The 22,293-nt window shown below is 45.1% G+C and overlaps 1 protein-coding gene across 9 annotated transcripts in view; it reads left to right on the top strand.

Annotated features, from left to right (window-relative positions):
* KCNMA1 (potassium calcium-activated channel subfamily M alpha 1) overlaps positions 1-22,293 on the top strand; it is a 665,861-nt gene that overhangs the window by 560,770 nt on the left and 82,798 nt on the right. For all 9 annotated transcript variants that reach the window (XM_058671049.1, XM_058671047.1, XM_058671046.1 and 6 more), the window contains one exon: positions 13,911-14,004. In XM_058671049.1, coding sequence (XP_058527032.1) covers positions 13,911-14,004 — 94 coding nt within the window. The remainder of the gene's footprint in view (positions 1-13,910; positions 14,005-22,293) is intronic.

Raw genomic sequence — 22,293 nt, 5'->3', positions numbered from 1 at the left:
GGAGTTCCCTCTGCCTGGTCAAGCTACAGCAAGTTCCTGTTCATCCCTAACACTATTTAGGCCTTACTTTACACTAGGAAAATGAGAGACTTTGTTATAAAAGTGGCCGATAGAGTGGGTGAGTGTCTTGTCTGTGAATAATTTTAACACAATGCTCTTTCCTTAAGAATTACCACGGAATCCAAGTTAACCGAGCAGTAGTGCTTCTCCCCGTGGGCCAGAACTAATTTCTGACCAGCAAGAACAGGTTGGCTGTCATTCATGTTGCACCCCCAATTAGCTGATCAGTTCCTTAAATTTAATGTCATCGAAACGGGGGGAGAAAAGGAGGCATACAAGGTATACATCTGCACTACTATTTACTGTGTTCTTAAAGCCACTGCTGTATTTTCTTTTCAGTTTTTCCTCATTCAGTCGGATATGGCTGTTGGTTTGTCATTATAGACTTTATCGTTTGAGATGTGTTCCTTGTATAATTTGCGGAGGTTTTTGTTTGATCATGAAGAGGTGTTGAATATTATCAAATGCTTTTCCTGCCTCTATTGTTAAATGCTACTCATCAGACCATAAGGAACTTCAAATGTACACACTTCATCATTTTTGTCATTGAATCACTTGAAACTGTTACTGTTGAGGATCCAATGGGGGGACCAAGAAAAGCTTTTCATTTGAGTTTAGCTTTTTGGAGGCCTACTGGGCTTGGGGTTGCCCATGAAGGGTCTAGTGAAGGAATGGATGTGGACTCCGGTGTGTGACTTTGATTGTGAGCTTGTGCAAGATGACAGGTAAGGAAGAGACCCCAGGAGTGGAGGCCTGGAGAGGCATCTCCCCAGTATCTCCTCATTAAAACTGGGTCTTCATGGAAAATGTGCTTTGAAAATGGAGGTTGAGTCACTGTTCATGCAAGTCCAACTCTGATGTCTTTCCTTCCAGTTCTCTGTGGAAAGGAGACAAAACTTGCCTGAGTACTTAAAAATAAGAGATGGCCAGTCTGGAGTCAAGGTTAGGGTTTCCTGGCTGGGCCGTGAGAAGTTGGGAGACCACTTTCCAGGGCGTTAATTCACTTCCTTGTCTAGTGGCTGGGTGCTCCATGCACAAGTATCTTCATTGTGGACCTTCATAACTTTTAAGGAGCCAGCAGGACAGTAGAGCAAGCTAGCCCATTTACAAGGACTCTTCCTAGATGTATAGGCAGCCGCTATCTTCTTCACATTTGCGTATCTGCAAATGTAATAATTATATTATTACATTTAATAATATTTGCAGAGGAGTAATAATGTTACCCTCTGTGGCCCAAATTCCTTCGCAGTGGAAGTAAAGCTTTGTCCCATCCAGCCCCAACTGCCTTCTCAAGGATATTTTCCCATCCAGCCAACCTGACTTCCTGGCAGTTCTCTTGTTCACTGTTTTGCAGCCTCCTGGCCTTGGTCTAAGCTGTCCCTCCTCACCCTGAGTCCATGTGGCATAGGCATCACGATCGGGGTGTCCCCCGTGTACTGTGAATTAGGCTGATGAGGCTGACTTCCTGTCCTTCCTGTTCTTCTTGTCCCGAAGACCCTTCTTTCCCAGCTTGCTTGTTGTCTAAGGTATCTTAGCCCTCCCTCACCGTGACCATGTGGTGTGTCTGGTACTGTGTCTTTGTAGAACTTGTGAATTATAGTCTATGTTGTAAGTGCAGCTGACTCGGTTCTCCAGTTAGAGTCATAGTTCTCTCTTGCTGTGCCTCTCTGAAGCCAGCAAAGAGAAGTCAAGAAGAAAACAGAAGCAGTGCCTCCAGGCTTCTGGTGGGGTGGGTCTGGGGTGGGGTTGAATGCTGGTGCTCCGGAAAGCACCCCACGTTCAGGCCACTGAAAGCTGGCTACACAGCCACTGAGCAGAGCCATGCTTCTGGCCCAGGAACCTTGCTCTCCTGCTTTGAGTTGAATCTGGTAGAAGATTCTGAGAAATTATTTATGGCTCTGTAGTTAGGAGACCCCTTAGTCCCTAGCTGGTACCTATGATACCTCTTGAGGAACAGGAAATAGCATGGAGTCCAGAAAGGTCTTCTACTTAATGCTGAATCCCACAGGAGGGCAAGCGTCTCATCAGCATCGCACAAGGGATCCATGCTAGGCCCAACTTAGGCTCCTGACCCTAGCAGCTGAGGTCTTCCCTCTGCAATGTTGCATTTTGGCCACTGGGGGGCAGCTTACTGAGAACCTGACCAGGGGCTGTGAAAAGTAAAAATAAGTGAATGCCAGGGTATGAGGAATTTTGTAAATCAAGGAGGGGTCCTTGAAGCAGTCCCTGGAAGGCTTCCAGGAGGAGGCAGCTCAGTCTGTTCTGGAGAGGTAGGTTAAGCACGTAGGAAAGAGATGGCTTGATGAGAAGGCCCAGTGAAGGCTTCACTGCCTTGCTCTCCCATCACGCCTGCCTCTCACTGTCCCCCAAGTGTAACCTTCAGTCTTCAGGTCTCCCACAGAAATGCCATCCCAGTTGGCTCGTGTTCCCTGTGAGCTGGAGGAACAGCTCTGTTCCTGCCCCTAGGGGGAGTGGCCCTCCCCCTTGCCAAGGAGGTCCATGTGTTTCTGGCCTTTTTTTTTTTATGGCACTTGGCAATGCCTAGCTATTTGACCTGAGTGGTTAATTGGGGGCTGTATGAAATGTGAGAGGGAGTGCAGAGGATGGAGAGAGAGGACTGTGAGAGGGGACAGGCTCCAGCTCTTTCCAGTGGTTGGGTACTAGGTTCATTTCCCAGGCAGGCTGGAGAGTGAGTCCGGTTGAGCTGGGCAGCAACAGACTGGCACTGAGGAGGAGGGCCCAGGAGCAGAGAGCTCTGACTTGCCAAAGCCAAGATAATAATGATGGATGTCGTTTGATACCAACCTACCAGAAACTCAGAGTGCTTTCCATGATTTCAATCCATTCTCCCAAGAGCGCCACTGGATAGCTGCTGCAGTCACACCCATGTTGTAGACAAGTAAAATCAGGTTGGATTCATTGCCAGATACTCAGTTTGGAACCCAGCAGGAAGGTTGCAAGACCTGTGAACTTGACTGTTAACTGCCTAGGGACTTCATCTGTGTTGACAATTGTATATAGCCCATGCCTTAAAACTGTTTTCAGGATTTCTTAATAGAAGTTAGAGGTTCAAAGGCTTTAGGGATAATCTCTGCCACTGAAGATGATCCTGTGTGTGTAATCCTGTGAAGCAACAGGTGGATGCCAAGCAGAGCATACCAGGGCTGGTGTTCGGTCCTCAACGTGTCCACCTGCAGCCACTGGCTCCCTCATTTTATCCCCCAGTGTCTCCAGATTGGGTGCCCTCCCAGGTCCAACAGGGCAGCAGTAGACTGTATGACATGCAGGTGATAAATCGCTTGTCTGAGATCAGAGCTGGGATTTGGACAGACAGACTGATTCCAGTCGCTCAGAGAATCCTCTCCTGCCACCCTTGTCATCCCAGGAGAAGCCCTGGTGGTTTGAATGATCTGGGTGAGAAGCTTGTAGCCCTGGACCTGCTTCTGCATTTGCATCCTGTGCAGTCTTGAGGGTGAAGCCAGATGGCCAGGGCCCGGCCCTGCCACTTCATGCCACCGGGCCCTCTACCTGTGCTGACCAGAAACAAGCCCACCCCATGCTAGCACTTTCCTGTACGGCACAGAATGTACCAGATGATAAATTATAGGAGAACACAGATAACGATTTTATAGTTCAAGAAGATCTTTAGAAGGTGACTCTGTCCTTATGAAGTTTACTAAATGCTGTGTTTAGTGTAAAATCACAATCTAGACTGGGCCTTTCTCCCAAGGTTAAGATCATACTGTATTTCTGTAGTGTTCTGGCAGAACATTCTTCATCGGGCACCTGGGTTGTGCTAAAAAAAAAATTGCGTTTTCCCTTTATCTGAGCTTCAGAGAAGGTATCAGAGCAACCATCTGGAATACACATTAGACTTCGGGGGCTCTCGATGCACCTGGCTTCGTGGAGGGATGGTCTTTATGGATGAGCCGATAATCATAACACTGTTAATAGTCATAACAGTCCTTATCGGCATCACCTCTAAGGCTTAGAAAACAATCTCACGTGCATTACAATTAGAGTCCAGGCTAGCCTTCGAATAGCAACATGACGGGCAAGCATTCGTTTACAACACGCACATAGCCAGGAGCAATTGGAAAGGCAAACGTGACTGACAGCTTCTGCCGGTCATGTGTGTTTGAAGTGTTGCAGGTGAAGGGGAAAGGAGTGAGAGAAAGAAGGTCATACCTGTGGCCCAACAGAAGAAAACAGAAACTTTTGCCCCGAGTGAAAATGTAAAACAGCCCCCGGCGTGCAGCAGGAGCACGTGACGAAGGGTGTGAAGTAATGTCCGTGAGACACCTGACGCTGCCGACTCCCTTCTCTTTTTCTCACCCTGGGCAGGTGGCAAATCTCAGATTCCTGAGGCAGCATGATCTTTTCTCCACTCCTTTGGATGTCTGACAATTTGTAAATCCGTGAGGAAGTGTTTGCTGCAAGGCCCTTCCGTAACAATCTCATGTAAACAGCATGAAATGATCAAACAAAAACAGTTCCTGCTTTACATTTGCTTTGTCCAGCTCTCTAAGGTAGCAGAAGCGGGACCTGGAAGACTCAAGGGTTCCAAGAGGGTGGGGCTGGGACTCGGGTGAGGCACGGCAAGCACCAAATGTTAAGTGTACCCAAATCCTCAGGAATCAAGATAAATGATTAGTTTCATAAATTAAATTTTTTTTACAATAAAATTCAGATTGAGCAAAATGTCCTGATTTCCAAAACAGGAAGGAGATATTGCGATTTTTCAAGCTGGTATTTAGATTCTGAATGCAGGGGTATGAGAATAATAAGGACAAGAGGCCACTGGCAGGTGCAGTGCCCTGTTGGAAGCAGCTCTTTCAGGGTTCCAGGTACGGTGCTGTTTTATATGCCTTTGCTTTGATACTTATGAAGGGGGCCTGATCTGGCCAATGGCGAATCCAAATCTCTTTGATAATAAGGCTTACAAGGAAATGAATTCCTCTACAGGCTTCATCAATTCCATTACAGTCCATTCTGCCTTTGTTAAATGTATGGGTGGAAAATTATAATTCTTCCATTCACCGTGACCATTTTAGACACGGAGCTCAAAGAGATCAGCATTAACTTAAAAAAAATATATTAGCATGCTTGTATCCATTAAGCACACTGCTTTGTAGGCTCCAGCTGATGGTTTTATTAAGTATACTGCAGGAGGGGAAAAATCAAATATAATTATAAATTCATAAATACATAATTCATTGACATAAAATGATTTTAATGGGATGGATGTGGAATTATCTCTTTCCCCAAGAAAATAACAGAGATGTTCTGATTAAGCCCATAATCTAGTGTATGTGGATTTCTAGCCAAACTGATGGGGCACATTTTCTTTTCTGAAACTACCTTTGATAAGAAATGCATTACAAACTCATCAGTTTGGCTTGCTGTTAACAAAGAGGCAGCACACGTCTGGATCATTCTGGATTCACAGTGAAACTGCCACACCATGTATCCTCCGACTAAAGCTGTACGAGTTTGACAAGGGGCAGATGAATCCAGGAGTTATTGTGCAGGGGTTTAAATCTATGCGGCAGCTGACGGTTGAAATAATCATCTATATATCGCTCTGAGCTAGCTGGGGAAAGGTTGAAGCTGTATATTTTCAACATATCTAGTCTAATGGTTAATCTGTTGTCTTGTCCTGGCCTCTCGCAGGGTGGATTGGCAGCCCACACTGACAGCTCCGAGGAGTTGCTCACAGGAGGTGGGGTGGCGCCTGGATTCTCAGAGGACTGGATAGACTTAGGCTCCAGTTGGGAGATGTGCAGCTCACTTGACTCATGTCTTCAAATGCAAGCACACCAGCAGGGCTCCCAGCAGGTTGCAGGCTAAGGATGAGAGTTCCCAAACCATGGTCGTCTCTCTCCCTTCTGACTTCCCCAAATCCATGACACTTCATGTGGCTTCCCTGTGCTTCTCTGTTCTAGTCTGGCTGCATTGGCAGGCTGGAAAGATCATCATCTTTTTAGAAAGCCAGGAAACTGTGGATGGATTCAAATACTGCAGAGCTTTTCTGGGCAGGGTCAGTTTTGTTGATATCTTAGACTCTTCAAGCCGTATGGCCTCCATCACAGCCATTCAGCTCCATAGAGTGAAAGCAGCCTTGAGCATGTGATAAACAAACCGCTGTCATGGCTGGGGCTGGGGTGCGATAATGTTTTGTTGATAGTTACTGAAGTTTGAATTTGATATCATTTGGATGTGCTACAAAATAATGTTGTTCTTAGGTCTCTGTCCCTGAACTAATTGAAAATGAGCAACCTGGTCTTAGCTCATGGGTCGTCACCCCATGAGATAGGCTACAGGATTTTGGAGGAAGGTAGGGTGGCTCTTGGTGATAGGATCCAGGCAGGGTTTATCCTTACCCTAAAAATTGCCGCCCATGAACATGGGCTACACATGCTAGGACCACAAAAAGCAATAAAGGTGTCCCTATTGGCTTCAAAACTTTCACCATCTGATTGACATGGGGAGGAAGAAGAGAAGGAGAAGTTGAAATGGGGCTGCATCTTCTGTCTCCTACAACCGTCTCCATGCCCAAACTCCTTAGCAATAATTCAGGGATATTTTTGTCTCTCTCATTGTCAACGGCGTGTTTCTTCTTAGAATTCCACTGTTTGCCTCTGTGACTCATCTGTAAGAAGCTAGGACCTCGATCTCTTCCCTTGAAACTTTGCTTTGTCCCTGAGACATTAGAGTCTATTCCAAGAGAAAAGGAAGAAAAGGCCAAAGGCAACCAGGTCTCCAGAAGGAATCTGCTGCTGACGGCAGAGCAGGGCAGGTGTTGGAGGAGTGATGGCAGCAGGGTAGGGTTTTAGTGGAGATCCCAGAGCTCACATTCTGGTTACAAGGGACCTCTGCCAAGTTCAAGAGTGGGACATTGTGCTTGTGGTTGGGGATGAGGCTGCTGGGTTCTGTGGTTTGTATCCTCTATGCAACTCCTTTCTAGAGGGTCCATTAGCTCTAGAGGTACTTAGTTATTAAGTACATTACACTTCAGGTCACATTGCTGTTCATATATCTATGTAGGAGGTGAATTCTTTCATCACTCTGTGTTGATGGACTCAAACTTGTACACTTCAGATTTTCCAAGCAGTGAATAGAGCCAGAAATGAACCCTGTAATTAAGTTCTGCTTAACTTATTGTTCCTTAAAGTCTCCTTTCCCATTCTCCTATTAACTCCACAAAAGCCAGAAATGAAACATAACAAGTTCTCAAACTCATGCCTTGTCAGCCCATTGTGGGGCAGGTGCTCCTTGTGCCTGTGTTAACTCAGGCCGGTTCACTTGCTGACACTTTTTTTTCAATTGCATTTTAGAAAATGACAGTTTATCATTTTAAACCTACATCCCTTGGGGTTTCCAAAGAAATAGATTTCTTAGCTTTTGGCTGGAAGTTGTGAAATCACCCTACTGGATAAGGTATTATGGTAATGTCATTGTTCAGTTTTAGAGAATTTGATGATACACTTGAGGCTATGATGGTTGAGGTTGCTTTGAAGGGGTGGCAACCTTTATCTTTTCATTATCTTTACGTGAATATTTTAGTCTCAGTTTTGAAGAAATTGCTTCATAGGTTGATGTTATCAAGACTGCTACAATGTGGTCATCAGACTTAGGGATGTACATGGTGATACTTCAATATGTTCTTAGAGATGAAGACATTTGGCCTACTAATTAAGATGCTGCATCCTACCTCAGAGTTACATCAGTTAAAATGCCCCACTTTCAATTCTAACTTTCTGCTAATGCATATCCTAGCCATAATATAGCTCAGATAGTTGTGCCACTTACAACTGTATGGGAGACCATTGGCCCAATCCTCACCATTGGGTCATTGGGGGAGTTGATAAGTGAATGGGAACATCTCTCTCTCTCTCTCTCTCTGTTTCTCTTTCCCCTCCCTCTACCCCCTCTCTTTTTCTCACTGCTAATCAAAGAGGTGTTTATGGAAAATGAAATGAATTGATGTCTGTTTTGGTGCAAAAATTTTAAAGCTCTTGAAAAAGCCTATGAAAAATGTGTTATGGAAAAAGAATTTCATGGATGTCAAAAAAATTTTTTTGCACCCAAAGAACTTACCCATTTATTATCCCAAGCTTGTTAGACTAGAAGCTCATCCCATGGAAATCACCCATTTGAATTCCCCTGTGCTCTGAGACTGAGCTGCTCATGGCTCTTTAGGTATAGAACTTTGGCCTCAAATTCGTTTTTTCTTATCAGAGATGGACTTAGCTCATGCTCACTGAAGGGCATATGACATTGTTTTCTATGGGACTCATCTCCATATATAAGAGTAGTAATAGTACCAGCTGCACAGCATGGATTACTTGTTCGTTATTTTGTGATTGATGTTTTGATTTTCATTGCTTAAGGAGACCATCACACCCTCTCCTTGGTCTAGTTTGTGTAACAGGCAGCCAGGGTCATGCTAATCTCAGATGATAGGATAGCAAACAATCTCTGTAAGGTGTGCTGCCATCCTGTGCCCCAATCCAATATGGCTGTAGTGGTGCTACATTGACCATGAGAGAGTTAGCTAATCTAGACTTCCTGGTGGCAGTCTTAGACAATCATAGGAGAGGATGGTGGGGTTAGCGTGGGCCTTTTGTGCATGGTGAACACTCATATTGTAAAGCAAATGTGTTACTGTGATGTCCACAATTTTTCTTGAGGAAGTGTTTAGTAAACCCATCGAAAATAGGAAGTATACCATTAGGTCTCTATTCTAGCAATTTCCTCCCCACTCTTCTCCCTTTGATTTTAATGCTGCCAGATTTGTAGCCTGAAAGGATACAAACTTTACATTGGTGTCACTGTGACTCGAGGAGATGCTGCTCTACTCCCTTTCACGAGAGTAGCATGCCCAAGGTGTTAAAGTGATGTCACAGACAAGGAAACTGGCCATGCCTGTGTTTTGAGATGGAAAGCCATAGCTTAACACTGAGATTAAACTGATGTAAATGTACCTATTATTCAGGAGGATTCCTTCCAGCAGGCCATGGAGCTAATGGGGCTGACTCTGCTGTGTCCACGTATGTTGCTGGGGCGAGGGGTGTTGCATATGGCAAGTGTTATTGCCCAAAGTTATCTTCTGGATTTCCACAGATACGATCCCCATTGACATTATGACAATTAAATAGCAAAAGGAGTTTTGCAAAATCACCAGGATCAGAGAGAGCTCACTTTAGATGTGAGAAACAGGCCTCTCTTTCCATCCAGAGTATGGGTTCCATTTCATGTTGAGATTACTTTGGAACTTTTCTGTCATGCTATTTCACTGGGGATTAATTTCCATTTTCTTTTCTTCTTATTGTTTGGCAGTCAAGTATGGAGCTAGATCACGCTATTCCAAAGACCCATTTGAGTTCAAGAACACGACTCCCAATTCTCGGCTTGTGCTCGAGCCAGGTGAAGGAGTACTTGGGGATCCACCCCAAGTTTTAGTAACTGCATCCTTCAATGCTCTCCTTTAACATGCTGAGCCCACTTGAAAAAGAATGTCCCACTGTGGATTTCAGCATGCCTTTAGCTTGCTGGGCAGGGAGACACCAAAAAGGAAAAGCCTAACCAATAATTAATAAACATTAAAAATGACCCCACCCCCAAACTAGCAGCTTGCTGGAGACTCTAGAAAGAAGTCCTCTTCGCTGGAAGCCTTTGTGTTCAAACCACTTTGCATGATTCTTACTCCGAGTGATTCCAGTGTGGATGTGACATTACTAATGACCTGCTAAGTGTGTACAGATGTGGGCTTCTCCAGATGTGGTGATGAATAACGTAGGAGAGATAGCTGGCGGAGTCACATTTACGGGTTGTTTGACTTTCAGTATGTTTCAGAGTTTATTTGCTCTGGACTATTTTTTAACTCCAGCCAACACATTCACCTTTACATCTTAAAGAGAATCATCCTTCCCTCCCCAACCCACCATCCATCTCACTGGGGAAACAGGGAAACAAGAGACTGATCTTGGCTGTAGCTAACTAACCATTTGGTCCGTAATGTGTAGGTACTGGGTTCTTCAGGAACGCTCAGAATTGCAGTTGCTGCTCCATTTCACTTCAAGGACCCATAAAGAGGCATTAGTGAACCCTGACACGGTATTTGCAACCTGGCTAGGCGGATAAAAGAAGATATTTCTTTACCAAAATCTAGTAAAATATATGACCATTTTGAAGTAAGCCCAGACTTCTGGCCAGTGTTTCTGGAAGACATTGCCAAGCCTCGTGCTGGAAAACAGAATGCTGATGAAAAGTGGACTAAAATGTTGTTACAGATGTTCAACTCTGCATTAAGGCTGTTGGAATTACCACCACATCTTAAATCAATTCCCAGAACATTGTCTGGAGGTTATGTCATTGAAATAATGAATCCTCTTTAGTCAAGTATAAGCAAACATGTTAAAACATCATTGTAACTTTAAATTAAACTCCAGCGCAAACCAGGGGATCTGAAGCCTCATTAGACTTGCCTGACATTTTGCTAGTGCTGAGTCTTCCCAAACTGTAAAACTGTTAGATTCAGTGCCTATTAGACAAGGGAGCGCTGGGAAGTTACAACAGCACATTAAGTGTTATACTTAGGGATGTGCAAAAACAAGCCCTTGAATTTTACGAGTACTTGGAGACTAGAAGGAGTTCAGCTCCTATAAAAATTCCGCGATAGATTCCTGAGCTTGTTTGTGTTTTAAAGAAGCTGGTAAGTCAGGTTTCTTTAAAGGATCGTATCTCCATGTGGCTTCCACAGCACGAAGGCAAATGAAAACACTAGAGATAGAGGTGTGTGGCAATTAGCAGAAGAGTAGCTTAAATATGAGCCTGTCAGTAAGCATTGTCATGAGGTAGGGGCCCATTACTTAAACTCATTCATCTTGCAGGAATGTAGGTAAATTGAAATCACCCTTTTAATTCTCTTTTTATTTCCTTCGTGGAGTCACAGAAGCCATGAGTTGAAAATTATATTTTATAATTTGAAAGTTTTTCCTAGATCTGCTTTCTTTAAGTAGGCAGAAATGGATGGGATCCATATAAAGGCTAATAATTAAATATGGTTTATATCCTACTTAGGAGGAAGAAATTATCGCTGCTTCTCTTGTGGGACCTCAGCCATATGTAATGGTCTCTGTTACATAATGTTCATGTGTTTATGCTGGAGACATCTCCCCAACCCCGCACCCCCTCACACACCTCTTCAGGGAACAGATCTATGTTTGCAAGCCTCAAGTGCAGGAGGAATCCTTTGAACACAAGCTTCATTTAAGAGAACAAATCCCAGTTTAAATGCAATATGATTATGATGGATGATCTTTCTGAGTTGCAGTGAAAACAGAGTTTCCTTGCATAGAAGGAGGCAGAACTTTGCCACTAAAATAAGCTGTCCCTGGAGCCGGCTAACATGTATTAACATGCCAGTCTTCCATCTGAAGATCAGGAATGGTAATAGCCAGTGACCATGTGTGGAGCTATCAGATCCTTAACCAACAAAGAGTAATGAGTGTAGATCCAGGACAGAGAAGGGAAAATAAGCCCAAACCTTCCAGCAGGTATTTCAGTAAAGGTGACTTCTGTTCAGGTGTTGACTTGTATAATACACTCATTGTGTCATTGGGCATAACCACTGATAATATGGTGGCTTGCATAGACCAGGTTAAATAAAAAGACCTTTTTGGATATTGCAGTATAACCTTTAGAAGACATGTGAAAGAAGAGCAGCATTATCCCCACTCGGTCAACCTGTGTACACAGTAACACACACACAAAGACTTCATTCTGCCCAGCTTGCTCCGCAGCTAATCTAGGTCATCCTGGATTACAACAGTTGCAAGTGGAAAAGTGACCTTGTATTATGGGGTAGTCATTGCAGGGGTTTCTATTCCATCCATGATGGGAAACATATAAAAATATACTTACGCACACATACCACACACACAATTTCTATCCCATAATTGCCTTGAATGCGCAGATCCCTATCCCGTGAAAGGAAGATGGATTCAGGTCAAGCTCGGAGTGCCTGCATGCTTGCCGAGAGATGCATATCAACTCCAAGTGATTTTTTTCGATACCATTTATGTAGCTTGTATTTATTTCCTTTAATCTTTTAAGTGCTGTTTAGTCTCTGTGTGATTTGCTGTGGATACTCATTTCTGATAAGATGCGATATCCTCCCAGCCACGCAGGCCCTGCCTGGAGCACTAAGTGACTGATACGGCCGCAGCCTGGGGAAGGGGCAGCAGAGGGAGCATGTGGTGGGTGAGTGGGCTGTGAGCATTGGCAGGTGCTTTCATGCCTCATTCCTTTCAGTATCATTCTCACCTCACACCCTTCCCTTGCTCCTTTGCGTTGGTGTTAGCCAGGACTGGGACAACCCCGCACAGAGGGTAGAATATGAGAGCACAAAAAAAGGGTTTGGCTGGTCAGTGGATTGTTGTAATCCATTTGGAGCCATGTACCATAACCTACTAAATTTATTTGGGGTTTTCAGGGAAGGATCACGTAATGCATGCTGTGGTATAGGTCTTCCCGGATAACGTCATATAGCTGAGACGATATTTTCTCCTCTCTCTAAGATGCACGCACTATTAACATATTTCAGGCTTCTTTCACCGTGGTTACTGCTAACATTTCTCTTAGTTTCAAGGTAACTGTCGTGCATTCTGAGTTTCAGGGGTGCTACCTCCTAGTCTGTGTTGCAGTCAACTCTAGGAATATGAAGAGCTTATTTTTCCTTCTTGACATTACAGCATTAGCCTGACTTTCAGGGGGTGGGGAGAGGAGCACTAGAAGCTTGCTGCTGATGCCCTCAGGTGATGGGCTGGGTGTGCATCTGCTAATTATTGAACAGCGATCCTAAAAAGAAGCATGATGCAGGCTACTACATCCATAAAGCTTTTTAGTGGGTGTCTCCAGGCAAGAGTGGTAGAGAGTGCTGTGCTGCCAATGAGTGGGCTTCGCCTTGCTTAGCCATCTGTGTGGTTTAGATATTTGGAAAACAGCCTTTGGTTTCCGATCTCCTATGCTGCCCTCCACTACGTTACTAGAGATAGCATTCAATGGCAATCTCTTCCTCTACTCTGTGGCTTCTCTCCAGCCCGGCTCACCAGCCTTGCCAGCCCCAGTCCTACTGTCTTCAGGAATTCAGTAAGGATCCCATTTGCACAGCCGCATGTACCCTCCCTTTTGGCACTTTAAGGGATGAGAGCAGAGTTGGGCCAAGGATTCTGGCACTAGCGTGCACCAGTGTTCCCGGTCCAGACTGATGGAAACATTGGCTGTGAAGACGCTGAATCCTTGCCTGTCTTCAAGGCTCTTTCTCGGGTGTGCAAGGGATCAGGAACCTGTTAAGCTGCTTCATTTGGAAAAGCAACAGGACACCAGTGATGACGCTGCTGTGTCCTGGACAGCTCTAGTTCTCATTTTGGTTACAAGAAAACTCATTCAGTGAGCCAGCCAAAGCAAGTAACCAAAATGACATTAATTTGCAGAATCTCAGTAGCTTGCTCACTATATGTATATTTATATATATCTATATATATCACAATATATAGATCACAATTTCTCTTTCTCCCTTATCGGCAGGGTGTTGACAAACTGTTGTAGTCTGTTTGAAGTGCATGTTCAAAGGCTGGTGTGGAAAGGGACATCTCCCCCACACCACCCTAAACTGGCCTTCTTGACTAACTCACTCATTTGGTCTTGGCCATTGGGTCTAAAAGGCAGCCATGATTTCCTAGCGTGTGACTGAGCCCTGAGTGTGTGTCCTTTGATATCTTGCCTGTATCTCACCCATCTGCCCTCACGCTGTTCCTAATCTTATGAGCTACCTGTATTTCCAGTTGAAGATGAGCAGCCGTCAACACTGTCACCCAAAAAAAAGCAACGGAATGGAGGCATGCGGAACTCGCCCAACTCCTCCCCGAAGCTGATGAGGTAAGGACAGGGGCCGCTGTGCCCCTTCCTCTCTCTCTCTAGATCCTTCTCTGCTCAGGCCCCTCTCCACCCTGCCCTGGCCTAGAGCCTCCCTCACCCAGCAAGTGTGGGCTAAAAGGGTGTGGGGGGAGGGGAGTGCGATGCTTCAGATGGCTTCTTAAAGGCTGCAGTACTTACTCTGTCAGCTTGTCAGCAGTTAATGATAGAGCTGAAAAAATTCTGTCATGAAAAACAGTTTGAAAAGCTGTTTGAAAAATACATAGGCTTTAAAGTCTTAGCTGTCACCATGTCCTGTCTGTGTGTAGTTCCTAAACAGCAGTGGCACTAATGACGGCGACAGCCAATCCGAGCAGCCCGCGAGCTAGGATTGCCTGCGGCAAGTCTCTTTCTGCCGGAGCCCCTCCGAGGACTGTTTTCTGTACTTAAGGCCATATGTGAGATGTATCATCACAATCAAAAATGAACCTGAAGATTACCTTCCTTTTATCCTGTCCATTGAAATCAAATTTCTGTTAATTGATTTTGACCCATAAAAAAAATGTCTAATAATCTGTGGACTTGCCAAAGCAAAGTTCAGAAGTAATCCTGTTCTGCTCAGGCTAAAAGCAATATTAATTATGGAATACAATGTGTTCCCTCACTTCTTTCTTCCTCATTGCCTTCTGTCTCTTTCTTCCCCTTGTCCTTCTCTTCTTTTCTTCTTTCCCTGGGTTTCTTTCTTCCGTCCTCCCCTGCCCCCACCATCCTCTCCCCTGCCTACCCTCTCTGACTTCCTTCCTTCCTCCCTTGCTCCCACCCTCCCTCTCTTCCTTCCTTCAATTCCTTTCTTGGTCCCTGCTTTACCCCCACCTCTTCCTCTGAGAAATATCAAATTTCAACGGAGTCCTCTCTACAAACTCCTTTGACTGAGCTCCTCCACCTTACCTCCCTGTTTCATCTCCCACCCATCCCGGTGTTTTTTCCTCTGACAACCTAACTCACGCCTTGGTGAGACAGGGCTGGTTCTGAGGCTACCCTCCCTGGAGGATCCCTGCCATCTTGCTGGGACTCCCTCTCTCAGTCGCCATTGGCCACCCCCTTCTGTTTGACAGCTGAAAGAAAACAGGGCTGATTTCTGTTTCCTCCTTTTCTATTGCATATGCACCTGCGTGCATGTCTGGCTTTCCAGGACCTAGGCAAGGACAGTCCCTCCTTCACATGCCAGTGGATGGGGGGTTCAGTGTGAGACTCACCCAACCCTCTCTGCTTGGCCATTAACCATCCATTCCTGTTTAATGTTTGCTTAGAAGTTCTCTGCCTTCCCCTGCGCTCAGCCTTGCCTGGATGCCACTGATTTACATGCTTGTTTACAGTTTATGAGGAAGAATAAAACGCACCAACTGCCAAGCTTCTCATTTTTATGACGCCAGTTGTCATGCTAGCATTCATTTCCTATTGACTCACCTTTAGGTAATCGCCTTATCTAATGCTAATAGTGTTCTCCATTTAAAGTAGAGAGAGAGAGAGAGAGGCCTGGGCACTTTCCTTAGCCTAAATTTAGAGAAGCAAATAAATAAATAAAGAGAAGTCTGAAAAATCTGAGCCCTTTGGAGCCAAATTCCCTGTCCCTGTTTGCTATGTAAAGTATGGCTCATTTCTTTGATCTCGAGTAATAATAATTCTAAGGAGTTATACTGTTTTCATATGCTTCAAAGCTGTGTCAAAGTTTTGCTGCTTAAGGGTACTTCTTTATTCTGTTGGCTCTTGGGTACCAGGATGACAGGTCTGCTGTATGAGGTGGAGGCTTTTTAAAGTCGTAGCCTTCAGCAAAACATCAAATTACCAAATTCAGGCTAACATACTTCTACACAAATGCCTTTTCCTATAGATATATTATACCATATATATTAACTACTTTAGTGTTACATGCTACATTTTATGTGCAATAGAAAGTGATGGTTTGAGGTAGCCTTGGGGGATTTTTTTTTTTTGTCCACAAGCAGAAAAAGCTAGTGTATACCGTATCAAGTATGGTTTTTACAAGGACTTTCTGCCCGAAGGCCTTTGTAAATAAGTAATGATCAACAGATTGGCTGTGGGTTTTTGAAAAGCATGCCTATGTCAGTTTGCATGATGGGGAAGAATTTTCAAAGTGGATCTTGCTTTCATTGCTAGTCAGAGAGGGGCTGAGGGAGCCAGTCATCCCGGGCTGGAGCTGTCTGCTCCGTGGTGCATCAGAATTGCTAAAACATGGGTCAGATACTGAGTCGGCACTTGCCAAACTCCAGAACTCTGGCTTTGTGGGCTGGTACCTTTGGGCTTCCACCACAGTCCTGGTGGCTATTGTTGGGTTGGCCCACCTGGCCAGCCCACTGTGGTCTCCATCACAGCTCTCCTGGTGTGGACCATTTCGGGACAAGTCACGAAGTCAGGGTGCTCCTCCTTCACCTTGGCTTCCTGTGTCCTGGGCACACTGCCTCCTCTGATGGAGCCTTGCTGGACCCCATCTCCCTTTTCCTTTCCAATTTATGAATGAGGGGCCCCACCCAAGACTCTTGAGCTAGTGTTGGAGGATCCTGCCTTGGCCAGGTGGCGGCTGGGGCCTGTTTTAGCTAGATCCTGCTGTTGATTGGCAGGGAGCAAAAGGGCTCACCAGCTCCTGTGACTTTTTCTATTCCCCTACCTCCTCCAATACCCCCTCTATGCCTCTCTGTTCTGTGGAAGATAGGACTCCCAGGCCCTATTCCTTATAACCCGAAAAATCCATAAAGGAAGCTAATGACTTATTTGAAGAGGGTTTTTCACCACGGGTTTGTGGCTTGCTGTTTGAGCAGAATCAATCATTCTGAATGCAGGCAGGTTTTAGTGGCCTGTGGACGGTGATAGCGATAGCTTTAAGAGAAACTATGGAGCCTGGCCTGGGCTAGGATGGGCTCTAATTTACCGCTGTGTCTTCTGCAGATAAAAGCAGGGTCCTGTGTGAGGGTTTCTTCCACATCATCTCCCAGCAGAAAATGCCAGGGGGACCCTCCGCTAATGGTCCCTGTCTCCCCTTCGCTCTGGTTCTGGGCTGGCCCTGTTGTTTAAGTGTTGCTTAGCTCTCGGTGTGATCATCAGGTGTAGAGCCTCATTTATTGTGTCTGGATCCTGAGGTAGCATGTTTCATAGTCAGCCTGACAGAATACAGCCCTTGCCGGCCGACTGAGCCAAGGTGAGTGTCTGTGTGCCAAGCCGGGGGCATGCTTCCTGTGACAGATGGCCTTCTTGCTGGACACTCGGCTGGGCGGGTAGAGCCATGGAGCTTCCCATGGGCTTTTCTCCATCTGTCTTGGTGTTATCTTCACCTGAAATGATTTGGGGAGTCCTCCTGGATTTTCACTAAAGCCGTCAAGAACCTTATAATGGCTTGGGTAGAGTTTGGGTACCCCCACTCCAGACTGGGTGCCTTGAATTATTGAATGCCTGTTTAGAGGTGGGAAGCTACACCCAACCATGATGTTGCTTAGAGGTGAGGCCTTTGGGAAGTGAGATGGATTAAAGTCATTGGGAGTGGAGCCTCCACGATTGAATTCTGGTGGTTTTATACGAGGAAAGCTCAGAAGATACCCCCACACTCACTGTCTTGTGGCATGATCACCCTCAGAGCTCCTGCCTCTGTCTCACCCTAGCAAGAAGGTCACTGGGTAACAGGACTTGTATCTTCAGAACCATGAGCCACGACACACCCAGTTTTCTTTTTGAAATAACCTGCCGCAGGCATTTCACCAGGATGAAAATGAACTCATGCAAGCCTGTTGCCTGGTTCTCCCTGTTGAGTGAGTTGTGCTTCATCAGGATAAGCACATCCTGTTTCAGCTGCAAAGCCCTGGAAATGAAAGCTCTCTAGTAAAAAGAAAGCACAGCAGGAGACTGATTTTAAATGAAAGATTTATTTACTTATTTGAAAGGCAGAGTGACAGAGGCAGAGAGAGAGGAGAGAGGCAAAGAAAGAAATGGAGATGTGGTAGCTGCTAATTCACTCTCACAAGTGTCTTCAATAGCTGATACCAGAACCTTCATCTGAGTAGCCCATGTGGATGACAGTTTGCAGTGGCTTTCCAGAATCATGAGTATAGAGCTGGGTTAGAAGCAAAGGAGCCAGAACTTGAATCGGCACTCTGATGCAGGTGTCTCCAACCCGCTGTGCCACAGAGCTGGCCATCACTCTGTATTCTTAGCTAACATTGATGCACCTGCTTTCAGATCAGTGATTATATTCATTTCATTTCATGGCCACCTTCAAGAAACTGTCTTCACAAAGGCTTTCTACATGAGAATATGTTTCCTCTGGGCAGGTAGTAAAGATTTCTCTTTTTAAAAAAGATTTATTTATTTTTATTGCAAAGTCAGATATATAGAGAGGAAGAGAGATAGAGAGGAAGATCTTCCATCCAATGATTCACTCCCTAAGTGAGTGCAATGGCTGGTGCTGTGCCGATCCGTAGCCAGGAGCCAGGAACATCCTCCAGGTCTTCCAAATGGGTGCAGGGTCCCAAGGCTTTGGGCCGTCCCCGACTGCTTTCCCAGGCCACAAGCAGGGAGCTGGATGGGAAGTGGAGCTGCTGGGATTAGAACCGGCGCCTATATGGGATCCCGGTGTGTTTAAGGCGAGGACTTTAACTGCTAGGCCACGCCGCAGGCCCGCAGTAGTAAAGATTTCTTGCCTGAACTCTCATGTTTTATCTTCACATGGAACCCCTGATATTGTGCCCTTCGGCTGCCACCGCTGTCTTTTTTTTTTTTTTTTTTTTTTTGACTAATGACCACTCCATCAATGTTTAGTGAGAGCTGACTGTGTTCAAGGTTTAGTGGAAGACCTTTGAGAGATCTTAAGTAAGATGGCTTAGATAAGATCTCTATCTTTACAATGCTTGTGATTTAGTATGGGGGACAGACAAGGATGTACAATTGTCTGTCCATATGTGTGGATTCCCACCTGTAATCAACCAAACTGTAGATCAAAAGTATCTGGCAAAAAAATGTATCTCTACCAAACATGCAAACTTGTTTTCTCATCATTTCCCCTAAATCCAGCACTATGGCAGACTATTTCCATAGTATTTACATTGTAGTTTTTACTCATTACAGGTAACTTACAGGTGAAATACAATATATAGGAGAATATCTATAGGTTATACACAAATGTTGATACATTGGGGTGTTTATGAAACCAAAGCTCTATGCATACTGTCTATATAGACAGTAGAGTAAGAATGGCTAGGATACTCTACTTTAGCATGGGTTATAAGAACAGAAAGAGCTCTTTACCTCTGGTTTGGGGGCTGAGCCTGGAATAGGGGATCTCCTTTAACCTGGCCCTGTATGATGAGATTTCTCTGCTGAGAGGTAGTGTGACCTACTCTTGTGCGCTGTTTACCGGTTCCCAGGTGTCGTTCTAAGAGTGTCACATGCCTGTAAACTCACAGCTAGCTAGCTCCCAGTCTTATCCCATTTCACAGATGGGAAAGCTGAGGCACAGGGATGTTGAGTCTGGTCAATCTCATTATGTCTTACCCAATTAGGAAGACAGAAGAAACAGGGAAAAGATCTTTGGCCTGGTATCATTGATGTTGAAAATGTGAGTGCATTGTTATGCCCAGTCATGTCATAGACAGTGGGGACCATTTGCAGGCATCAGAGGAGGTGGTGCCCTAGCTTGTGGTTAGGGAGGATCCTTGTTTCAGAATAAGGAAGGGTGCAGAAGCTTTATTAGGCTTTCTGAATGCTGTTAACAGAGAAGGGTCGAAGAGAAGGACCACTCAACCCCAGCCTTTGCTAAGCTTCCTCGTGTGCTGAAGTGGTTCAGGGACTGCTATGAAGCAGGGTACCAGGCGTGAGAGAGGCAGTTTCTCCAGAAGGACACTCAGCCATTCTGCCACCGGACCTGAGACTTGCAATAAGGTGGAGTAGCACAGACATGAGGATTTATGTAGGATGTGTCAGGCACGTAATTTATGCAAACAGGGACCCCTTCACTGGCCTAGCAAGGATAATTGATACCAGCTCAAATAGAGAAAATAGAACACGAGGAAGAGAGCTTCATGTCCTGACTCCTAGGAAGTATTAGACATTAGTTTTCTGAAGGGAAGGGAGATGTGATTGGACCAAAGCAAATTATCCTCTTAGGCATCATTGGGTCATTAAGTGAAATAAACTCATCTGCTTATGATGCATCCCTTTCTTGGAGTCTTTTTGTATAGGATTTCCCGCATCAGAGTCTGCCAGTGTGACAGGTCCTAGTATAGAACATGGCAAAATGGCCTGAGCCAAGTCAGAGTTGAGGACAGAATGTCACCTTCACAATTTCTTTCGTGGGCAGAATGAAAAAGGAAGGCAAGACAGCTTAGCTAAGTAAATTCACCTTGTAATGCACAGACTAATAGCATTTGACAGGCCCTCATAGGAGTGAAGAAGAAAGAAATAGTGGGTGTCATGATTCCAAGGCTGGGGTGGACTTGACACAGCTCCTTGGACAAGTTCATAATCAGCAGAGGGTCATTATCCTGTCCTCTTGTTTTGTGAGCCTCTTGTACAGTCACCTCCTGGACTGAAGAACATGTCAGTTCTTCAGGCCTGTCCCCCAAAACACAAAGACAGTCATTTCCTTCTTCCTCAGAGGCTGGTGGCTGCCTAACCAGAGGTGACAGTTTAGACTGCAGCAAGAAACAAACATGCAAACAGCAGATACAGAGGAGCAGGAAAGGACCTTCGTTTTGCCAAGGTGACTCCAGAACTGGTCATCAGGTGGGAGATGGGGGCAGAGTAGTGGGCAGCTGTGTCGCAGTGGGCAATGTTAGAAGGGTAGAAGCAAGTGTTGAAGGATGAGTTGAGGCAGGAGCCGGAACCCAGAAGTCAGGATGGTTGGGAAACAGCAGGTTCTGATTCACCTGGAAATCAAAGACAGCCAGTTGGATTTAGTGGTGAACACTCAAATGTGAGACCTTTGAAGGAGGCCCTCTTGAGACCCAGTTTAGTTTCCTGTGTGTGACCCACCTGTACGACCTGACACTCGTAGGTGTCAGTTTGATTTTTCCAGCATGGAAGAAGAGGTGGGAGAAAGAGGGTTGAATGGTGCCTTGTGAGTATTAGTTTTGCACTTTACAGTGCGTAGTGCTCACATTTCATGTTCTCATGTATGTTTATTTGCTGATTGGCTCATGGAATTTGGCAGGAGAGTGATTCTCATTGCACCCAGGCTAAGAATTCTCTCTGAGAGCTGACACAACCCAACAGGTTCCAGAGACTTGGGATAGGCAACTTGGAAATACCTTTGTCATCACTCTTATAGTCCTTTGTTTGAATAGTAAAGCAAGGACTAGGGTGAATCATTTGTTTGAATAGTAAACCGAGGACTAGGGTGAGGCAAGTGATATAAGTGAGGTTCCTACTCGTGTTTTACACCCAGGGTACCTGACTTGCTTCAATCTAGCCCACACTTATTGAGTGCACACATGATCTTCCAGTCTGAGTGCTGCTGACAGTGACAACTTTGCCACACAGGGGCTCCTTTTGGACAGCAAAGTATAGAGGTGGCTCACTAACCACAGCCTGTGTCTGAGGCTGTCCCCAGAGGGCTTTGTTAAAACCTAACTTGCTGAGCCATACTGTGCCATATATGATTCAATAGATCAGAACTGGCATTTTTTTATCAAGTTTCCTGTGATCCTGATGCAGCTGGAGGTGGGCACTGCAAACTTTGAGAACAACAACTTTTAAGAGAGAAACATGAAAGATATAGGTACACCTTCATCCCCCCTCATAAGTGTTCAGACTTAGCACCAGCACACTAAATAGCTGCTTCGTTAAAACCATCTGTCTTGAGCACTGTCAGCATCACCCCTGAGTCTTTCCTAATGATGAGTTCCAGCAATTAACTACTTGCAAACTTCAGGCAGCCTTTCCTGGTTAGAGACAAATTGTAATGTCTCTCTTACAATTCCTGTGCTGTTTTAATAACTATGTTCTAATTTGTGCAAATACTCCATTAGTGAAAACCAGTGCAAGAGCCTAAAACACGTGTTTGCAAGACATCAAAATGAATGGGTTGTCACCGGGCACATATTCTGGTGTCTATAAAAGGTCTGGTGAGTTTCTATTGACTCTGTGAAGATTGGAGACCAGAAATGATAGCCTTTTTCATTAGTTTGCTTGTTTATGGAGTGTCTTCCACTGGGTTCGGGAAATCCAAGGAGGAGAAAACTAGAAGCTCACCATATTCAGATCATTTATTGATCTTACAAAATTATTAACTTAAAACTAGTGTTCTGTGGA

Source organism: Ochotona princeps, chromosome 13, assembly GCF_030435755.1.
Source record: "Ochotona princeps isolate mOchPri1 chromosome 13, mOchPri1.hap1, whole genome shotgun sequence".
Taxonomy (NCBI): Eukaryota; Metazoa; Chordata; class Mammalia; order Lagomorpha; family Ochotonidae; genus Ochotona; species Ochotona princeps.
The sequence above is the reverse complement of the archived record's forward strand: the minus strand, read 5'-3'. Positions and strand labels throughout refer to the sequence as shown.